The following is an 18,224-nucleotide window of genomic DNA, read 5'->3' as shown; positions in this document are numbered from 1 at the left end:
TTTATTATTTTGATTTTATGTTTATGAGTGTTTGGCCTTGGCCTACTGTATGTCTGAGCACCATGTGTGCCTGGTACCCAAGGAGACCAGAAGAGGGTGCCAGCTCCCCTAGAACTGGAGTTGAGGACATTTGGGAGCCACCATGTGGGTGCCTCAAGCTAAACCCAGGCCTCTAAGAGCATCCTCTTAACTGCTGAGCCATCTCTTCTGCAGGGCTGTTCTTCTGTATGAAGTTCAGAAAGCAAGTACACAGGAAATTTACTTTCCTCTTGTACTTCATTTGTTTATTTTGGAGAAAAGGTCTCTTGTAGCCCAGGCTGCCCTTGACTGCCTGATCTTCCTGCTTCTACCAGCCAGTGCTGGGATTATGAGTGTGTGTCACCATGCCCTGCAGAAATCCTTATTTGCCTTGCAGTAAGAAATAACAAAATGGGCTGATACTATCCTGGTCTGGGACTACACAGAGAGGAAAGATTAGGTCTGTTAAAGGATGGTTGTAGTAGCTAGGACTGTGCCCTCTTGGCAGAGCACTTGCCAAAAATGCCTGAGGCCTAGGTTCAATTTCTAGCATACTAAAAAGATAAATTTAGGAATATAAATGTTTCCACTATTGATGTGAGCCAAGGAGGATTTATGAACTAGGCAGAAGGTAGTGCTTTTGTGCAAGTATAGTTGTCGTGGGGATGGGTCCTGAGCACCAAACATAGACTGTTACTCAATACTTCCTGTCCAGTTTGCTGTGTTTGAACTTCAACTTTTGACTCAACTGAGGTCTGTGTTTTACATTGTAGATTCTTATAATGAAATAATTAGACCACAGAGATTATCTGGTGAGAGAGCACAGAGGTTTTTCAGATGACAGAACTGTGGTCTGGAAGCCTCTGACAATGTGTTGGCTCAGGTTGCATAGTCTCCTGAGTAGGCTGAAAGAGCACTCACCCTGCGCCTGCCTCGTCCAACTCCCCCTAAATGTGCTTCGGAGGAAGGAGGGCTGGGCTCCGATGGTTTCTATCTGGTTTACAACTGCCAGTGGTATTCACTCTGGTGAGTTATTTTTATATCAATATACTGTAATTTATTACAGTAAGTAGATATTTTTTCTGGTTTCTGTGGACAAATGAAACCTTATTTTTGGTTATCTTTTTAAAATCATTTTGTGTGTGTGTGTGTTTTTATTTCAGATTGATAAAGAAATTTCAGTAATAGTACAGATGTTTTCCACAGCTGTCTCCTGATTCCACAAAGATTATTTGATTCAGCATTCTCTCCCCCTCACACACACGTTTTTTAAAGGATGTGTTTAAAGGATGAATGTAGTAGCTAGGACTGTGGCCTCATAGCAGAGCACTTTCCAAAAATGCCAAGGCCTAGGTTTGATTTCTAGCATACTAAAAAGATACATTTAGGTTTTGTTCCAAAACTTTTAAAGGGGTGTGTGTGTGTGTGTGTGTGTGGTGTTTTTGTTTGTTTTTTTGAGACAGGGTTTCTCTGTATATCCCTGGCTGTCCTGGAACTCACTCTGTAGACCAGACTGGCCTGGAACTCAGAAATCCGCCTGCCTCTACCTCTCGAATGCTGGGGTTAAAGGCATGCGCCACCATGCCCGGCTTGTTTTTTGAGACAGGGTATCTTTATGCAACCCTGACTGGCCACAAACTTACTATGTAAACTATCCTGGTCTTGAATTCACAAATTCATCTGTCTGTGCCCCGAGTGCTGTGATTAAAGGTGTGCACCACTACACCTGGCTATTTATTTTTATTTATGTGTGTGTGTGCGCACCCACACTCTTAGAGGCCAAAAGAGAAATTATAGGTGGTTGTGAGCTGCCCGGTGTGAGTGTGGGAACCAAGCTCTGACCCTGTGAAAGAGCAGCGAGCTGTCTTTAGCCTGAGCCATCTCTCTAGCCCTTATCCATACCTTTTAGACTACACTGAGGTAAGGTACCACACACCTTTAATCCCAGCACTATGAAGCAGAGGCAGGTGGATCTCTCAGTTGAGTCAGGCCTGGTCTACATAGTGAGTTCCAGGACAACCAGAACTACGTAGGGAGACCATGTCTTGAAGCAAACTGAGAATGAAGTACTTGAAAGGCCAAGGCAGGAGGGTGAGCAGTTGCAGGCCAGTGTGGGCTACAGAACAAACTGTCACAGGGAGGAGGGAGGAGGGAGGAGGGAGGAGGGAAGGGGTAACATGATGCCCTTCTCTCAGCATAACAATAGGGATAAGAAAAAGGGAGGTAATGTTGGTGTCTTGCTTTTTCCTGGCTTCTGGGCATTCATATTTTCAGGTGGGATATCATAAAAACATTGAAACCATCCTCCAAAATGAATCCAGAATTATGTTATATCTCACTGTCATTTAAAACTCCTTTAGTTTGAAACAGTGTCTCCTCTGTCCCTCATGACCTTGGCATTTTCAGGGCACACTGAGTTCTGACCTGAGGTGTCATGGGTGGGTTCGGGCTGTACCTGTGGCAGGAAGGCTGAGCTGGAGCTCGCTCTGCCTGCTGTCAGGAGGAGCAGCAAGCCCTCCTCTGGGCTGCTGATGTTGAATGTGACTACTTAGAGAGATGGCACCTGCCTGGGTCGCAGGGCTAAAGCTGATGTTTCCCCTCGTGGTTTCATAGACTGAAGTCCACCCCTTGTCACACTTTGGGATGGCCACTTTGCACTGATGGCAGCTTGACACTGGCCCCCTATTTCTGACACGCCTGGTGGCAGAGATCAGTGTTCTTTCTAATTCTGCCTTCAAGTTGACTGTCTCAGATTCTTGAAGAGTCAGTTCTTGGTTTCTTATTTTATTTTATTTTATTTTATTTTATTTTATTTTGAGACAGAGTATCTCTATGTATATAGTCTGGCTGCCCTGGGACTTGATAAGTAGACCAGGATGACCTTGAACTCACAGATATCCTCCTGTTTCCTACCTGCTGGAATTAAAAGCATGTGCCATCATGTTTAGCCTTACGATTAAAAACATTTTTTTAAAATTATTTTGAGACTAGGTCTTATTCTGTACCCCACATTCACCTTGAACTCTCCCCTCAGCTTCCTAGATGCTGGGGTTATAAGTGTGAGTCACAACGCCTAGCTTAGCTTTCTTTTTTTAATAACTTATTTACTCCGTTCTCTGTGGTTTATTTTATTTTATTTTATTTACTTTTTGAGACAGGGGTTCTCTGCGCTGTGTGAATTATTATTAATAAACCTTTTGTGTTGCTCAGTTTGTCCTACTGTGGCAGGCCCTGCCCTTGCCCCTCACCTGCTCTCATGGTAAGATGTCCCAGGCTCCTCCCACACATTCCCGTCCCAGCCTAGGAAGCTGATATTCTTCTTGAGGAGCCCTAGTTTCCTTAGCAGATAGCTGCCTTTGGAAACGGAGACCTGGGCAGCAGATGTGCCTGTTGGCCATTGGCTTCTCCTGTTTCTGGCTCTTCCCGGTAGAGAGAGCAAGGAGTATGATTTACATGTATCCCCATCGGTTCATCTGCCTGCATGGGTCCACAGTTCGTCCTACCTCCATCTTTCTCTGGGTGTTTCTCTGTCTCTGTGTACTTGTGTGTATTTCTGTTTGTTCATCTTTGATATTTATCTCCCTCTGTCAGGATGCGCTTGAACCTTTGGCTCCAACCAGCTCAGCTCTGGTCTCAGAGTGGCCTTCCCAGTTTCCATAACACCCTTCTCCCAGCAACGAGACCCTCTTTGTTTATATCTCCCTTTCCGTGTCCACTCCCCATTCCTGTCATTTCAGACTTGCTGCTCCTCTTCCCTCTTTAGGGATCTGTGACCGTTACAAACGAGAGGTGCTATATATTCTGTAAATGTGGTAACAGTTGTTATAACTGGGTACAGTTATGCTTTCTTTTGTCACTTTGAAGTTTTGTTTGTTTGAGATAACTTCTCAAAGTATCCCAGCCTGGTTCCAAGTTTACTATGTAGACAGCCACAAATGACCTTGAACTTCTGATCATAAGTGCTGGGATAGCACCATTTTAAACTTTCTGAGTTTGTTTTTTTGTTTGTTTGGTTGGTTTTTTTTTTTTTTTTTTTTTTTTTTTTGAGACAGGGTTTCTCTGTGTAGCCCTGGCTGTCCTGAAACTCTCACTCTGTAGACCAGGCTAGCCTCGAACTCAGAAATCCTCCTGCCTCTGCCTCCCAAGTGCTGGGATTAAAGGTGTGCTCCACCACTGCCCAGCATTTTAAACTTCTTAATCATTTTAGTAAGCTGTACTTTTGTTCTGTTAAGTAGGAAGTCAGTGTCTTTCTGGTTTAGAGAAATCAAACTGTATTCAAATAAGGAGAAAATGGGCATATTAATTTCTTGCTTTCTAAATTATGCAACTAATCTGCTTTGTTTCCAAGACTTTTTTTATTCCCCATAGTTTTAAGTCTTTCAAAGAAAAACCTATCTTCAGAGCCAAAGATCTAAAACTGCCCTCTCTTCTGGTACAATGTTATAGGACTGTTTGGCAACTGCCCCGGGAAGGAGAAAGACGGCTTCTCATTTGTCTGAGGCGGCTTTTCCTATTACGCTTCAGGGCAGTCTTATGAAAGCCGGAAGGGCAGAGAAGCATTTCTAGAACCACCGACTGTGTCTTTTCTAGCTTTTACCCTAATCTCCCACGAGTCAAACGGGACAGTTGCCAATGACTGGCTTTGGCCTCCATGTGGTGGGTAAACTGAGGCAGGCACTCGTAGGGGTCACTGCTTATATACACATATACATACAAATAGACAGACAGACAGACAGACACATGCATATTCACACATAGAATGCTTAGAGCAAGCTCCAGCAAACAGACTCCCAAGTATTCACACATGCATACATAGATACACATAATTGGTGGATGGAAAGAACAATGTTCCAACCCCCTATTTGCACAGATTTTATGCATGCACACATACTTGATGGATGGGAGAAGCAATGTTCCAGCCACACCATACTTTATTCATTCTTTCTTTTTTAAAGATTTATTTATTTATTTTATGTATGTGAGTACACTGTAGCTCTACAGATGGATGTGAGCCTTCATGTAGTTGTTAGGAATTCAGTTTAGAACCGCCCCTCACTCAGCCCCTCCTTGCTCCTCCATCTGACCCAAAGATTTATTTATTATTGTAAATAAGTACACTGTAGCTGTCTTCAGATGCACCAGAAGAGGGCGTCAGATTTCATTATAGGTGGTTATGAGCCACCATGTGGTGGCTGGGATTTGAACTCAGGACCTTTGGAAGAACAGTCAGTGCTCTTACCCGCTGAGCCATCTCACCAGCCCCCATACTTTATTCTTTCTTCCATACCTTACATATCCCAGAAAAATCTTTCAAGCAGTATATAATTATAATATGATTACATTTTAGTTTTTTTCTAATGAATGATTATTAAAAAATATGTTTTCCAATACCTTTACAAGAAATAACATTACATAATACAGGTAAAAAAAACAAATTATTCTAAAAAACCCACATATATTCGTAACCAAGCAACTTGTTATAGATTAACAAAGTGTAAGCAAGCAAGGTAGTTTTCTCAGCCCGTTTCTCTTACTGGCAGGCAGCAATTTGCAGTTACAAAGAAAGAAGTAATTATTATTTATCTTTAGAAGTAATCTTGTAAGAATCTTAAAAGAATCACAGATCTAAATTTTTATATAAATATCAGTCATATCTACCTTAAATCCTCAAAATGTATGCCTACTCATCAGCAATTCTTAATAAATCATATCAGGAAGCTGAGGGAAAAGTGAGTATAAGAAATCAGTCATCACCAGTCCAGCCTCAGTGAGAGTCACGCCGGCCAGTGCTGCCGTCGTTCTTGTTCCCTGACCTTAAAGGGCCCCTAGCTTAATTAATAAAAGTGTGCCTTTCTCAATTTCATATTGTTCCCTAAGATTTTTTACATCAGAGCCAGTAGTAAAAACATCTCAGCCTAGTTCCATTAACAATTTTATTTTTCCAGATGGTTTCTAAGGCTGGTAGTCATTGCTGACAATCTCCATCTCTAAGTTCTTCTCTAGGGTGCTGATAGAATCGTAATCTGCTCCAGCAGCAATGCCTGAAAGAGATCAAGCATTAGTATTGTGAACGCTAGAGACCCTGACCAGTGAGAAACTTGAAGGCTCCTTAAAGTTTTCAGACAATTCTTAGATTAAGAGGAATGTGAGGGCAGCAAGCAGAGAACTCTATAACAGCATGAAGTCATCAGGACACATAGTCCTTGGGGTTGCCCACCCATGTGGCCGTGGTAACCTGTGGACTGCATTACATGAGTTCTGAAGCCATTTGCAGTTCCTCCTGCATGGATGGCCCTCTGCAGTCCATGACTGAGCACAAAACAGCTGAGATTTAGTTTAAGACACTGGTGGTGGTAAATGTCTCCCTCCAGTCTTGGCCGGGCATCCTTATCCGCCATTCTGTGCTGATAGACTTGACCTATGTATACCCAAAGCCAAACATGCGGGATTTGTATGACTCGTCCATGGTGAAGTATTCTGACTTGACATCAGGCAGAGGGAGGTGCCTTGGGAGTCAACTCCATGGCCCCTCTGCAGGGATCATGTGGATAGACTCCCATCTTTGGGTGGATTGCTAATTCTTAGGACTCCTTTGGGGGTCGGGGCGAAATCTGTGGATATCTTGGTATGGAAGAGATTGCTGCTCTGCAGGATTGATGTCCTTGGGATTCTAGAAGACATGAAAGGGGATGTGCCTACACAGGCCAGAGATATCAGCAAGGGCGTGGGGGTCTGGAGGCCAGGAAGAGTTCCATGGAGTAGTGCTCATTTTCTCTCACAGGGGGCTTCTTGCTTCTTTTTCCAGTGTTGATGGGCATAAGCTGTCTGTAGCAGTTGACAGAAAGGACAAGACAGCTCCCACACCAGCACTGCTGTTGTGGAAGTTGTCTTGCCAGATTGGCTACGACGAGGCAATTCACAATGCTGCTGCTCTGAGTTCTGAACTGTATCTGGCTAGTGGATTCTTATGAGAGATCTGAGCAGCTGACCTAAGTCTCCCAGAATCCCACAGCCTGCTTTCTTGTATGTGCTATGCTGTCAAGCATGGGAACTGGAATCCTTCTGTTTCAGCTCCTGAATTTGTACTGGGAGAGAGCATCAGTCAGCAATGCTGTAATTACTAGGTAGTAATGCTACCTAGTCTGCCCTAAGTAGGACATTCTGGTGGGGAAAGAACTTCCAAAGAGAAAGTGCAGGACTGAGAGCTCTGTCCAGCAGGTGACTGTGAGACAGCCAGAGTAAGGGTCCTTTGGGGATTCTGAAAAGCCACATTGAAGATTGCTGGGGGAGTGTTCAATCAAGCAGTAGGCAGAGGTTCAGAGTGCCAAGCTCTCTTGGAAAGTGCTCCTCTGTCCCATGATGTTATGAAATGGTCAGACTTCTTGCTTTTTCTGACTTTTGTTTTAATATTTTAAATATTTTATTGGCTTTTAAGATGTATTTATTATTATTGTGTGTGTGTGTGCGCTCTGTTTTCATGCACACCAGAAGAGGGAATCAGATTCTACTACAGATGGTCGTGAGCCACCACGTGGGTGCTGAGAAGTGAACTCAGGATTTGGAAGGACTGGAAGAGCTCTTAACCACTGAGTACCTCTCCAGCCTGACTCCTCCTCTTTTCAGCAGTACCTGACATTTGTCAGGGATTGACCAGAATGGCCCCTGGTTTGCATAGAAGAGTGGTTCTCAACCTTCCCAATGCTGTGACACTTTAATACAGTTCCTCGTGTTGTGGTGACCCGATCATAAAATTATTTTACTACTTTGCAACTGTAATTTTGCTGCTGTTATGAATCATAATATCTATGTTTTCCTACAATCCTAGATGACCCCTGTGAAAGGGTTGTTTGACACGCTCCCCCCCCAAAGGAATTATAACCTTCACACATTGAGAACTGCTAGCCTAGAATAATGAGGCCATGCGGGTAGGCATTCTAACACAGGAACTCCTCCCTTTTTTGTTCAGAGAGAGAACATTGCAGCCTGCAGTTTCAAGGCTGACTGTTATTATCCACATGTAATGGTCACGTCTTCCAGGCTCTGTAATTAGCTGTGGTTTTTGCTGGGCTGTGAATTTGGTTGCTAAGTAAACATCTGCACTCTGAGCGAAGCAAGCATGTGTTCCCTCCTCCACTGAATGTTCTATCTGCCCTGTGGACTGACCTTTCCCAGTCACCTGGAGCTTGCTGATTCAGACAGGCCGGTGAGCCCTGGGACCTGCCTGCCTCTGCCTCCAGAGCTGGGATTAGAGAGGGGTCTTTTTTCATATCAGTGCTGGACATGAACGCAGGTCCTCATACAGCACAGCATGCATGTCTCCCATGTCTTCATGCAGCACGGCATGCATGTCTCCCATGTCCTCATGCAGCACAGCATGCATGCCACCCGTGGAATGAAGGGCACCTGGCCCCCCTTTTTCTTTGTATTCAGTTTAGGACTCCAGTCTATAGCATGATATTCTACACACACTTGAGTCTTCCCTCCACCAAGCCTTCCTGGAATACCCTCACAGACATGCCCTGGGGAGATTTTTAAGTCCTATCAGGGTGTCCATGAAGGTTTTAACCATTACCCCAAGGAACGAAGGAAACAGAATTTTATGTGAATTTCTATTTAGGCCAGTGATTTTGAAACAATTCAAGATAGACTATTTAGGATCATAGAAATTTCAAATATTTCTGGAAAAGTATGACATTGTTTTGCTTGGTTAACTCTGGATGAACAGTTAGTGCTCTTCACCAGCCCCTATTTATTATTATTATTATTATTATTATTAGTGTGTGTGTGTGTGTGTGTGTGTGTGTGTGTGTGTGTGTGTGTGTAGTGTTCTGTGTGTGTGTGGTGTGCCTGTATGAGGGAGGTGTTGCCTGTGTGGATGTTTCTGCACCACATGTATGTCTGGTGCCCACAGAAGTCAGAGGAGGGTACTAGATTCTCCTGGAGCTGGAACGAGAACTACGGACAGCTGTGAACCACTCTGGGAATCAAACCCAGGGCCTCTGGAAGAGCAGCCAGTGCTTTTAACTACTGGGCCATCTCTCCAGCTGTATAACACATTTTACATAAAAGGATTTCAAAAATAAAATGGCTGAAGGGCAGCTTTGCTTGAAATTGACTCTAGATAAGTTGCTTGTCTCACCAGGTTAATTTTTAATTACATCCAGATAATAAATTGGCAAAATATTTTAGCTTTCATTAGTAGAGCCATGTTAAGCAGGCTAATTTGGGTATTGTTATAATTGCATGAATTTAAATGCTTTAATTTTGGGTTGTTATTTTGTATTTAAATGCTATTTAATATTACATTCTTTAAAACATAATAACTCATACAACATTGTAGTTTTGATGGGGCCTTCTTATTACTAGGAAAAATAATTTGTGACTACATGAGTCTCTCAAAACTGGCATAGGTTGGAACTTAGGGACTGCTCATCAGATAAGAGCGCTTACTGCACTGGAGAGGGCCTGGGTTCTATACCATAGATGTCTCTAGTTCTCAGAGATCCAACTCCTTCCTGTCCTCTGAGGGCGCTGCATGCATATGGTGCACAGACATGAGCAACATACCCACATAAACAAATCTAAACAATTTTAAGAGGCATAGGTTTCACTTTTTTCATGTCCTTAACTGCCTTTCTAAAATCTGTGAGTCAAAGTCAAAACTTGATGGTTTCCATTTTATGATGATACCTGTATGCTCTTAACTTCATTTATTAGTGATTAAAATCATCGTCTCTATTGCTCAGCGCTCTACTAAGTAAGGATTAATGCTGTTCCTGGCACCATCTGCTGGGTTGGTGAAAGAAAAAGATCTTAGAGAACATGAAGCCAGCCACGAGAAAGAGCTACTCCTCCGTGTTTTGAGCTTGTCTGTCTTTCCTAGCAAGGGCTGATCCTGTGTCCTTTTTCCCTGTCAAAGGTTCCTCAGTGGTGTGCTGAATATTGCCTTTCCATCCATTACCAGCACGGGGGCGTGATATGCACCCAGGCCCACAAACAGACGGCAGTCCAGCTGGCCCTGCGGGTGGCCGACGAGATGGATGTGAATATCGGGCACGAAGTCGGCTATGTGATTCCTTTTGAGAACTGCTGCACCACTGAAACAATCCTGAGGTTGGTATGCAGACGCTGACTGCACCGCAGCACCACAGCCTAGGTGCCTCTTTCTTGGCTTGGGTTCTGCAATCCTCAGAGCGTTGGTCTGGCCTTCTGCATGTCAAGCACGCCTGGTGTAATGATGGCCCTCTCTAGCCTGACACACAACCCTCCCTTGTTTCCCCTCCCTGGTATCCTCCGTTGTCTCTTGTCTAAACTTCTGTGATTATAATCCTCACGGGGAAAATTACAACTTGTTAGTTTCACCCAAGACTTTCCATCTTGTACATAGAGAGCTGTGCCTCCTAGTGAGTCCAGAAGGGCGGTTAGAGGGGAGATGGGACATAGACCTCTTTAGAGTGCTTCCTTTTGACTAGGAGCATCGAGTTCCCAGGGGCAAGTCCAATTTTAGTCATCAGAATATCTCCGACCAGCAAAAGCAGCAGCCCCCACCGCCCTCACATTTACACATTCTCAGGCATCCCCAGAATTCCAAACGTAAACTGTCTACAGCTGGCAAAACCACGCCCCTCCTAGAGCACGAGAGCATCCTGGTTAGCTTCTAAAGCAGCCCATATCCCACACCTGGGATTAAAACAAACACACATACTCACATAAACACAGGTACTCACATAGACACACGTACTCACATAACGGGCTTCTTAAAGAAACAGACACCCTCACTCCACTCATCACTGCTCTTGTCCTGTCCGTCGTCGCTTCTCCTGGGGTTGGCCAGTTTTTTCTAGTCCCTCAGAACTCAGCGCAAGGGTCACCTGCACCAGGAGGGCTCCCCTGATCCTGTGGGCTGGGCTGTCTTTGAGGCCGCAGTACGTTATGGTATCAGGTGCTTGTGTTAGCTGTCTATCAGAGGCCTCCGAGGTGCTGGCTCCAGAGCAGGAGAGAGATGCAGAGAGGACTGAAGTGAAGAGCTAGAAAAGCAGCTTCTCACGGCCAGGGCTTCTCTGAGCAGTGTTCTGTCTCCCTCATAGATAGACAGTGCCTGTGCCTATCCGGCTCTGCAAGAAGTGGCCAAAGCAGCTTACAGCCAGAGGTGACCACCCGATGGCTTCAGGTGCCCTGGACACTGTCTTCCCCTCTAGGAGTTCAAGAGATCGGAATATACTGACCTCAGGGCCAGAATATCTGCATGCCCGTAGCCCACTCGTGTGCATGCTGGTGTGTGGCACTCATGTTGGTTAGCACTGCTTCAAAATTACAGGGCAGGGATGGCGTTCTGCACACTGCTCTCCCCGCGTCTGATATGCTTGTCCTGTGGAGGCTGTTCCCTGACTTGGTGGGAGGAGGACGGAGTACTGCCCTGGCCCAGGCTTTGAAGGCCGTCCAGAGCTCCCTTGTGACTCACTGTTAGAAGCAAGTGTCCAGCCATGGGGAATGTTTAGGCCAGGAATGCCTTGGCCTAATAAGGTTCTGCAGGGTGTTTTACCTCTGTAAAAATTCACAGTGCATGGAACTATTGGGTGTATATGTACTTGTAAACTACCACTAGATACAGGTCACATACAAAAGAAAAGCACCCCTTCCTTGCCTCGTAGGGCCTCACAAACCAGTTGGAAATTGGTTACACAGGACAAAAGAAACAAAGGGAGAGAGAGCGTGCTTAAGCTTAGCATTTTCAGTCACTATTTTTGACTTAGGAAGGGTGTTGACAAAAGTCTCATTCTGTAGCCAAGGCTGGTCCAAAGCTCTTAGTCCTCTTGCCTCACCCTCCCCACTGTCCCTCCATTTTTATTTTTCATTCTTTGAAGTGGCCTTTGAAATGTCTGTTTTAATTGTTTAATGGCTTCAACTAAGTTCTGCAATCAATACATCTAGACTTTGGAAAGAACTCTTAGATGTAACGGTTTTTATGTTGATGAATGTAGAATCATAGTTTAATAATAGTTTATTATTATTATTGAGAAAGTCATGAAAATATTTATCCTGGGATATACTATCATTGTAAGAGTGTAGCAGGACATACTTTTTAAACATTTGTATGTTTTGGACTTGACTGTAATAAGATTACGTTAAACTCTGGATTCTGTCAGGCCAGAGGAAGGACTGCGTTTCTGTGTTAAAGTGTTGACTCTGAGTGGGAGCCCTGGGGCTTGGGGTAAGCTGTCGCTCATGTAGACGGAATGTTCTGGCTGCTGCAGGTTCTAGTCTCCGCTGCTCAGACTGCCTTTCCCTCTCATCACTGTAAGACTGGTTAGCAGGACACGGGAAGGGTCTGGTCCTGAAGGTGGCCCAAAGATTCAAAAGCCCTTACAGTAAAATAAAGAAAACCCCTACTTTCCTCCCAGAATGCTATCTTCCTAGGATGCCTCGTGGCTATACAGCCAGTGGCTAGCAGGGACTCTGCATAGGTTCCCACCCAGAGCTCTCTATATTCAGGTCTCCTCATCCAGAAAACCAATGGCTGTTCAGAGGGGCACTGTAAGGAGTAAATGGCCAAGTAGGCAGGCCTGAAGCATAGTGTGGGTGGTGGCTAGTTTATGATTATAATTAAATGTAATTAAATCTTTAGAATTTTTACCAGAACCAGTTTGTTTTCCTGCAGAGGTGTGCTGGCTATGATTTTGAGTGCCCTCAGATTGAATGGCAATCTACACCACAGATGTTTCTTAATGGGCCAGGGCCTTACACATGCTGGGCTAGTGCTCTACCACTGAGCTGCTTTGCCAGCCCTCAGTGTGAATCTTTAAAGGTCACTACTAATTAGAGAAGCTAGTACTCTATATTCAGTTTTATCTTTTTTGTTTTCTTTGCAACACTACTGGGCATATCATAGATACCTGATAGAGGTAACATTGCCTGCCTGTCTGCCTTCCTTCCTTTTGCTTTTTAAATTATATTAAAAAACACAGTTTAGGGGCTGGTGAGATGGCTCAGCGGGTAAGAGTGCCGACTGCTCTTCCAAAGGTCCTGAGTTCAAATCCCAGCAACCACATGGTGGCTCACAACCATCCATAATAAAATCTGATGCCCTCTTCTGGAGTGTCTGAAGACAGCTACAGTGTATTTAATAAATAAATAAATAAATAAATAAATAAATAAATAAATAAATATTTTTTTAAAAAAACCCACACTTTAGCAGGCTGGAGAGATGGCTCAGAGGTTAAGAGCACTGACTGCTCTTCCAGAGGACCTGAGTTCAATTCCCAGCAACCACAGGTGGCTCACAACCATCTGTAATGAGATCTGATGCCCTCTTCTGGTGTTTCTGAAGACAGTAACAGTGTACTCGAATAATAAAATAAATAAATAAATCTTAAAAAAAAAAACAAAAAACAAAAAACAGTTTAGCCCCTTAAGCTTTTTTCTGGCCTTTCCAGATAGTAGACACCTAAATACTGCATACATGAAAGTGCTTTCTTCTCTATATTCCATAGTCTCTTGTGCATCAGGGCTCCCATGTAGTAGATCTCCTGTGCACTGGGGTCTCCTGTGCACTGGGTCTCCTATTCATCAGGTCTCCTGTGCAGTGGGTGTGGCTCTTAAACCTCTTCAGTTTTCATTAGGGTCAAACTCAGTATAAAACATTTCTTTAAAAAAAAGAGAGAGAGAGAGAAAATTTTCTGAAGATACAAATATTAATCCAACTTTTTAATATGTTATTCTTGAGAATATGTAAGTCTTGAGAATTTAAGGTGCTGTGTTACATTACCTATCACACTGACAGCATATCTATGTAGTTACCACGACAACATTTTTAAAGCATGGTTCACGTGGAATCTTAGTAATGTGAAACTGAGAAATGAACCTTGCCAGGCTTGGTGGAATACACTTTTAATCCCAGAACGCCATAGGCAGAGGTAGGTGGATCTCTGAGGCCAGGAGAGTCTACATAGTGAGCTCCAGCCCAGCCAGGGTTACAGGATGGGGTGGAGGGGAGGGAAGTCGTGGGGGAGTGGGGGGTTGTGGGAGAATTACATCATTGTGCTGAATTTAGCTGAGTTTTAAATAGGCCGCTGATCTCTCTCCTTTGAACCAAGGCTGGATATATTTACGTAATTCATGCCTCCTCCACTTTATAGGAAGCATGGCTGAGTGCTGACTAGATGGTTACTCTCAGCTGGGTTTTGCTGAAGAGGAACAAGGTTGTATTTGTGACATGAAAAGAGCTGACATGAACATAATTGGCTTTGAAATGGGGCAACGGTAGCTTAGTCTTTGTGTCCTAGTTAACCTTGGCAGAAGATGCCTGGAAAGCTAGATTTTTGGATGCATTTGTCTGCATCTTGCATGAAATGCAATACTATTGTACTCAGAAAAACTTCACTCTTAGGTTTGATCACTTAGGAATGATCCACAGTTTGACACTGCTCACTTGGTAAGACACGGGGTGAGTCTGTGTGAACAGGAAGGCAGAGAGTGAAACTTTCTCATACAGGGAAAGGAAGGACAAATCTAAAGCCTTACTATGCAAACCCTGGTGCCTGAGGAAGTAGTCTCTGATTTGATAACAGCTTCAAATATGATAAATCATTTGGTTCACATCTTAACCCTGAGCTGGGTATGGTGGTGTGTGCCTTTAATTCTTGTGTGTAGTAGGAAGTTTGAGGTTAACCTGGGCTACATTGTAAGTTCCAGGCAAGCCATATCTACATAGTGAGACCCTGTCTCAAAAACCAACCAAGCAAAACAAGACAGAAAATCGAACCTTGCCCCCTACCTTTGTGGCCCTTGCTAGGCTCCTTAAACTGTTGGCCCATTTTCTCCATTTATAAATCCCTTGGATTTATTCTGAAGACTAAGTAAGAAATGTATGTATAGGCCCAGGGCGCAAACTAGGAACTAAAAGGAAATACTTGCTTCCATACCCTCTGTCCTCCCTTGAAAGGGTATTAAGCACTAAGTTGGAGTCCCCACTGGTCAGGGTCCCCAGTCCCATCAGGTTTCGTCTGTCTGAGAGCTTCACTGTATTCAGAACTGTCTCCTCACAACTAAAGCTTATCACAGGGAAGCAGGTCGGGAGCAGAGCCAGCCAAGTGAGCTGTGAAGAGGGTCTCCTCAGAGGAAAGAAAGCACGTGTTCACATGATTCCTAGGCTGATAAAGCCACCTCTGTCAGCTTGGGGCAAGTCCAAATCCAAGCTAAATGTCAGCCAAGGCTCAGCTTTGCCAGCAGACCCATCCAAGAACCTCAGTCTTAAGTTCTGGGAGAGGCGGAGAATTCATAAATCTTCCTCTCCAAACAGTAAGCTGTATGCATATACAAACAGTATCAGAAAGAAGTCTTGATGGTAGTAGATGATTACCATGGAGCCTTTAATTTTTTTTTTTAATATCTCAAAGGCCCCTGGGCAGGGGGAATCTTACATCACCAATGAAGGAGGCTGAAGCTGGAAGATTTTGAATTTGAGACCAACATCTCAGAGAAACAAAGTCACTAATAGGCTCCCTGCTCCATCAGGCATGGCAGCCGGTTTGCACAAGTACTCCAAGCTGATGATTACTGTGTAGCAACTTCTGTTTGCTCTTATTTGAGCAACATTTCAAACTTAATGATGTTAGCACCTTGGTGACATAGTTGTCACCAGCAACCCCCAGTGAGAATCTTAATGTGCGTGGCTGGGCCATGAGCCTGAGTTCTTTCCTTGTAAAGTATGTGGCAGTACCCAGAGTTCCACCAATGACAGGAAGGGAGGTAACTGTCCAGTAAGGATGTTCCATGACAATACTGTGTAGTTTACAAAGCCACCGGCAAGTGTTCCATGCATTTATTACCATTTGTAACAGTGAGTTTGCATAGGCTTGTGATTAACAGCAGGACACTGGGTTGTTGTGATCACTGGTTACAGACCTCTGTAAGGAGAGGCCTCTGACCAGGGCTCCTGTGGTGAGCCTTGAGGACTCACTGAGCTTGTACAAGGGATATTTAAAATGTGTTTGTGTGGGGTTCTGTGCTGTGACCCTACAGTCTATCACCTCAAAGAAATCTTGGCTCCAAGGGAAAAAAATGTAACCAGTGCCACAAAGAAAGCCAGGGTATACGTGGAGTCCTTTACATGGTGTTCATGGGAATTCTCTAACCTGAATGTGTCTTCTGTGTAGGTACTGTACTGATGACATGCTGCAGAGAGAGATGATGTCCAACCCTTTCCTGGGTAGCTATGGCGTCATCATCTTGGACGATGTCCACGAGAGAAGCCTGGCGACTGACGTGCTGCTCGGACTCCTTAAAGATGTGCTGCTGGCAAGACCAGAGCTGAAGCTCATAGTTAACTGCTCGCCTCTCCTCACCAGTAAACTCAGTTCCTACTATGGAGACGTGCCTGTCATAGAAGTGAGAAATAAGCACCCGGTGGAGGTGGTGTACCTTAGTGGGGCTCAGAAGGATTCCTTCGAGTCTGTCATACGCCTTATCTTTGAAATCCACCGCTCGGGTGAGAAGGGTGACGTTGTGGTCTTCCTGGCCTGTGAACAAGTAAGTTAAGTGGCATTCCGACCCAAAAGTGTTGTCAAAAGGCATTACCTGTGGGAAGCTTTTCCATCAGCAGCTCGCGGCTCCCATTGCATAGCGGCCGTGTCAGGAATTGCGTGTTCCCGACCGCACACCTCATTCCACACAGAAGCTGCAGCACAGATAGGGTAGACAACACCTCCGTGAGAGCCTTGCCAGTCTCTCGGGGCTCAGAAGGAATAGGGTGGCATCCTGGGGATCTAGGGCCCAGCTTGATGGAAGCTGGCCGTCTTCGTGGAGACACAGAGGACTCCACACTCTGCTGCCCTCTCAGCAGCACCTGAAGTAGACCACTCTTCTTAAAGACTAGCAGCCTGTTCTACCCTAACCAACCTCCAGTGTTTCCATCCTCTCAGTACAAAGCAGGTGTGCAGGGGTTCCAGTAATTAACGGGAACCAGAAAGTGTTGGAGAAAGGTTAGCTACAAAGGAGTGAACCCCTGCCTTGGTGTGGATCTGCCAGGGTAGGGGTGAAGGGTGGAAGGGGTTAGCTCGGAGATGTGACTTCAATTCAGGCTCAGAACTATAGGAACTCGGGGTGGGTCTTGAGACTTAAACTTTGTTTCCTTAGGGAAAGTAATTTAGAGTCTCATCTGCATAAGACGTTTATCAGTTGTTTGTGTAGATGATACACCTCTTCTGAATACTAATATTCTATGGTGGTGATTTAGTGTCTCACATAGAATGTTTAAAAGGCCCTTGGGGAGGTAACAGAATGATTAAGGGGCAGAGCAGAGCCTGAGGAAGGAACAACAGTGAAGTCAGGACATTTGAAAGTTGAAACTGCCAGATGGAGACCGACAGGAGAAACGGTCATCTTTGAGATTAAAATCAGACATTTCGAAGCAGCCAGGTTCAGGCAGGGTCATGGACTCACCAGGCTGAACCATGAGATCCTAGAATCAGAAGGTGGAAAGCTAGCCTTGGCTTCAGAATGAAGCTGTCTCAAAAAACATCCCAAATGGATGCTTTGGAAACTAAAGGTTGTAACAGGTTTGGCGTAGAGGTTGTCTTAGCGTCATGTAGTGGAACCTATGCATCAGTGGCACGGTGACCTTTAAGCTGGTGAGCTGACTTAGAAAGTGTCCTTTCTGTTACGAAACAGTAGGCATGGCAGTCTTCTCCCATGGAAGTGATGGTCATGAGAGCTGCAGGGGGCTCTCACCCTCCTGGGCTCAGAGCACGGAGGTGCTGCTGCAGTGGGCTGCCAGGGCTGGACTCTTCCTTATCCAGGGGCACAGCAGCCGCCCTGCCTGCTGCCCTACACCTGCTGGCTCCTGCAGACGTGCCAGAAAGCCCGAGCGCTGCAGGTCTGGATTTCGTCTGTCTGCCGCCTTGCAAGCTTACCACTGTGGTACCGAGGAGCCTTCCTCAGCAGCCAGCGCTCCTGTCCTAAAATCCCTGCTCAGAGCTGATGATGGTTGTTTGCCTCATGCTACTCAAACCTGTCTTGGCTTCTACATACAATTAAAACCTGCTGTGGTCCTTCAGGATCGTATAAGACAAGCGTAGGTGAGAGCTGTGGTTTTTAAGAAATTCAAATTGCAGACATTGCCAACCGTAGTTTTGGGAGTGGGCTGTGCACTCTTGTCAGCTGTATCACACATCCTCCAGCTGCTGACTCCCCCACACCTGCGGTGAGCT

General features: G+C 44.9%; 1 protein-coding gene across 7 annotated transcripts in view; it reads left to right on the top strand.

Annotated features, from left to right (window-relative positions):
* The window catches only part of Dhx32 (DEAH (Asp-Glu-Ala-His) box polypeptide 32), a 61,851-nt gene that overhangs the window by 23,812 nt on the left and 19,815 nt on the right, over positions 1 to 18,224 (top strand). For 6 of the 7 annotated variants that reach the window (NM_001286031.1, NM_001286032.1, NM_133941.2 and 3 more), the window contains 2 exons: positions 9,938 to 10,131; positions 16,173 to 16,545. In NM_001286031.1, coding sequence (NP_001272960.1) covers positions 9,938 to 10,131; positions 16,173 to 16,545 — 567 coding nt within the window. The remainder of the gene's footprint in view (positions 1 to 9,937; positions 10,132 to 16,172; positions 16,546 to 18,224) is intronic. The other variant, NM_001357685.1, reaches the window with a different exon arrangement.

Source organism: Mus musculus, chromosome 7, assembly GCF_000001635.26.
Source record: "Mus musculus strain C57BL/6J chromosome 7, GRCm38.p6 C57BL/6J".
Taxonomy (NCBI): domain Eukaryota; kingdom Metazoa; phylum Chordata; class Mammalia; order Rodentia; family Muridae; genus Mus; species Mus musculus.
The sequence above is the reverse complement of the archived record's forward strand: the minus strand, read 5'-3'. Positions and strand labels throughout refer to the sequence as shown.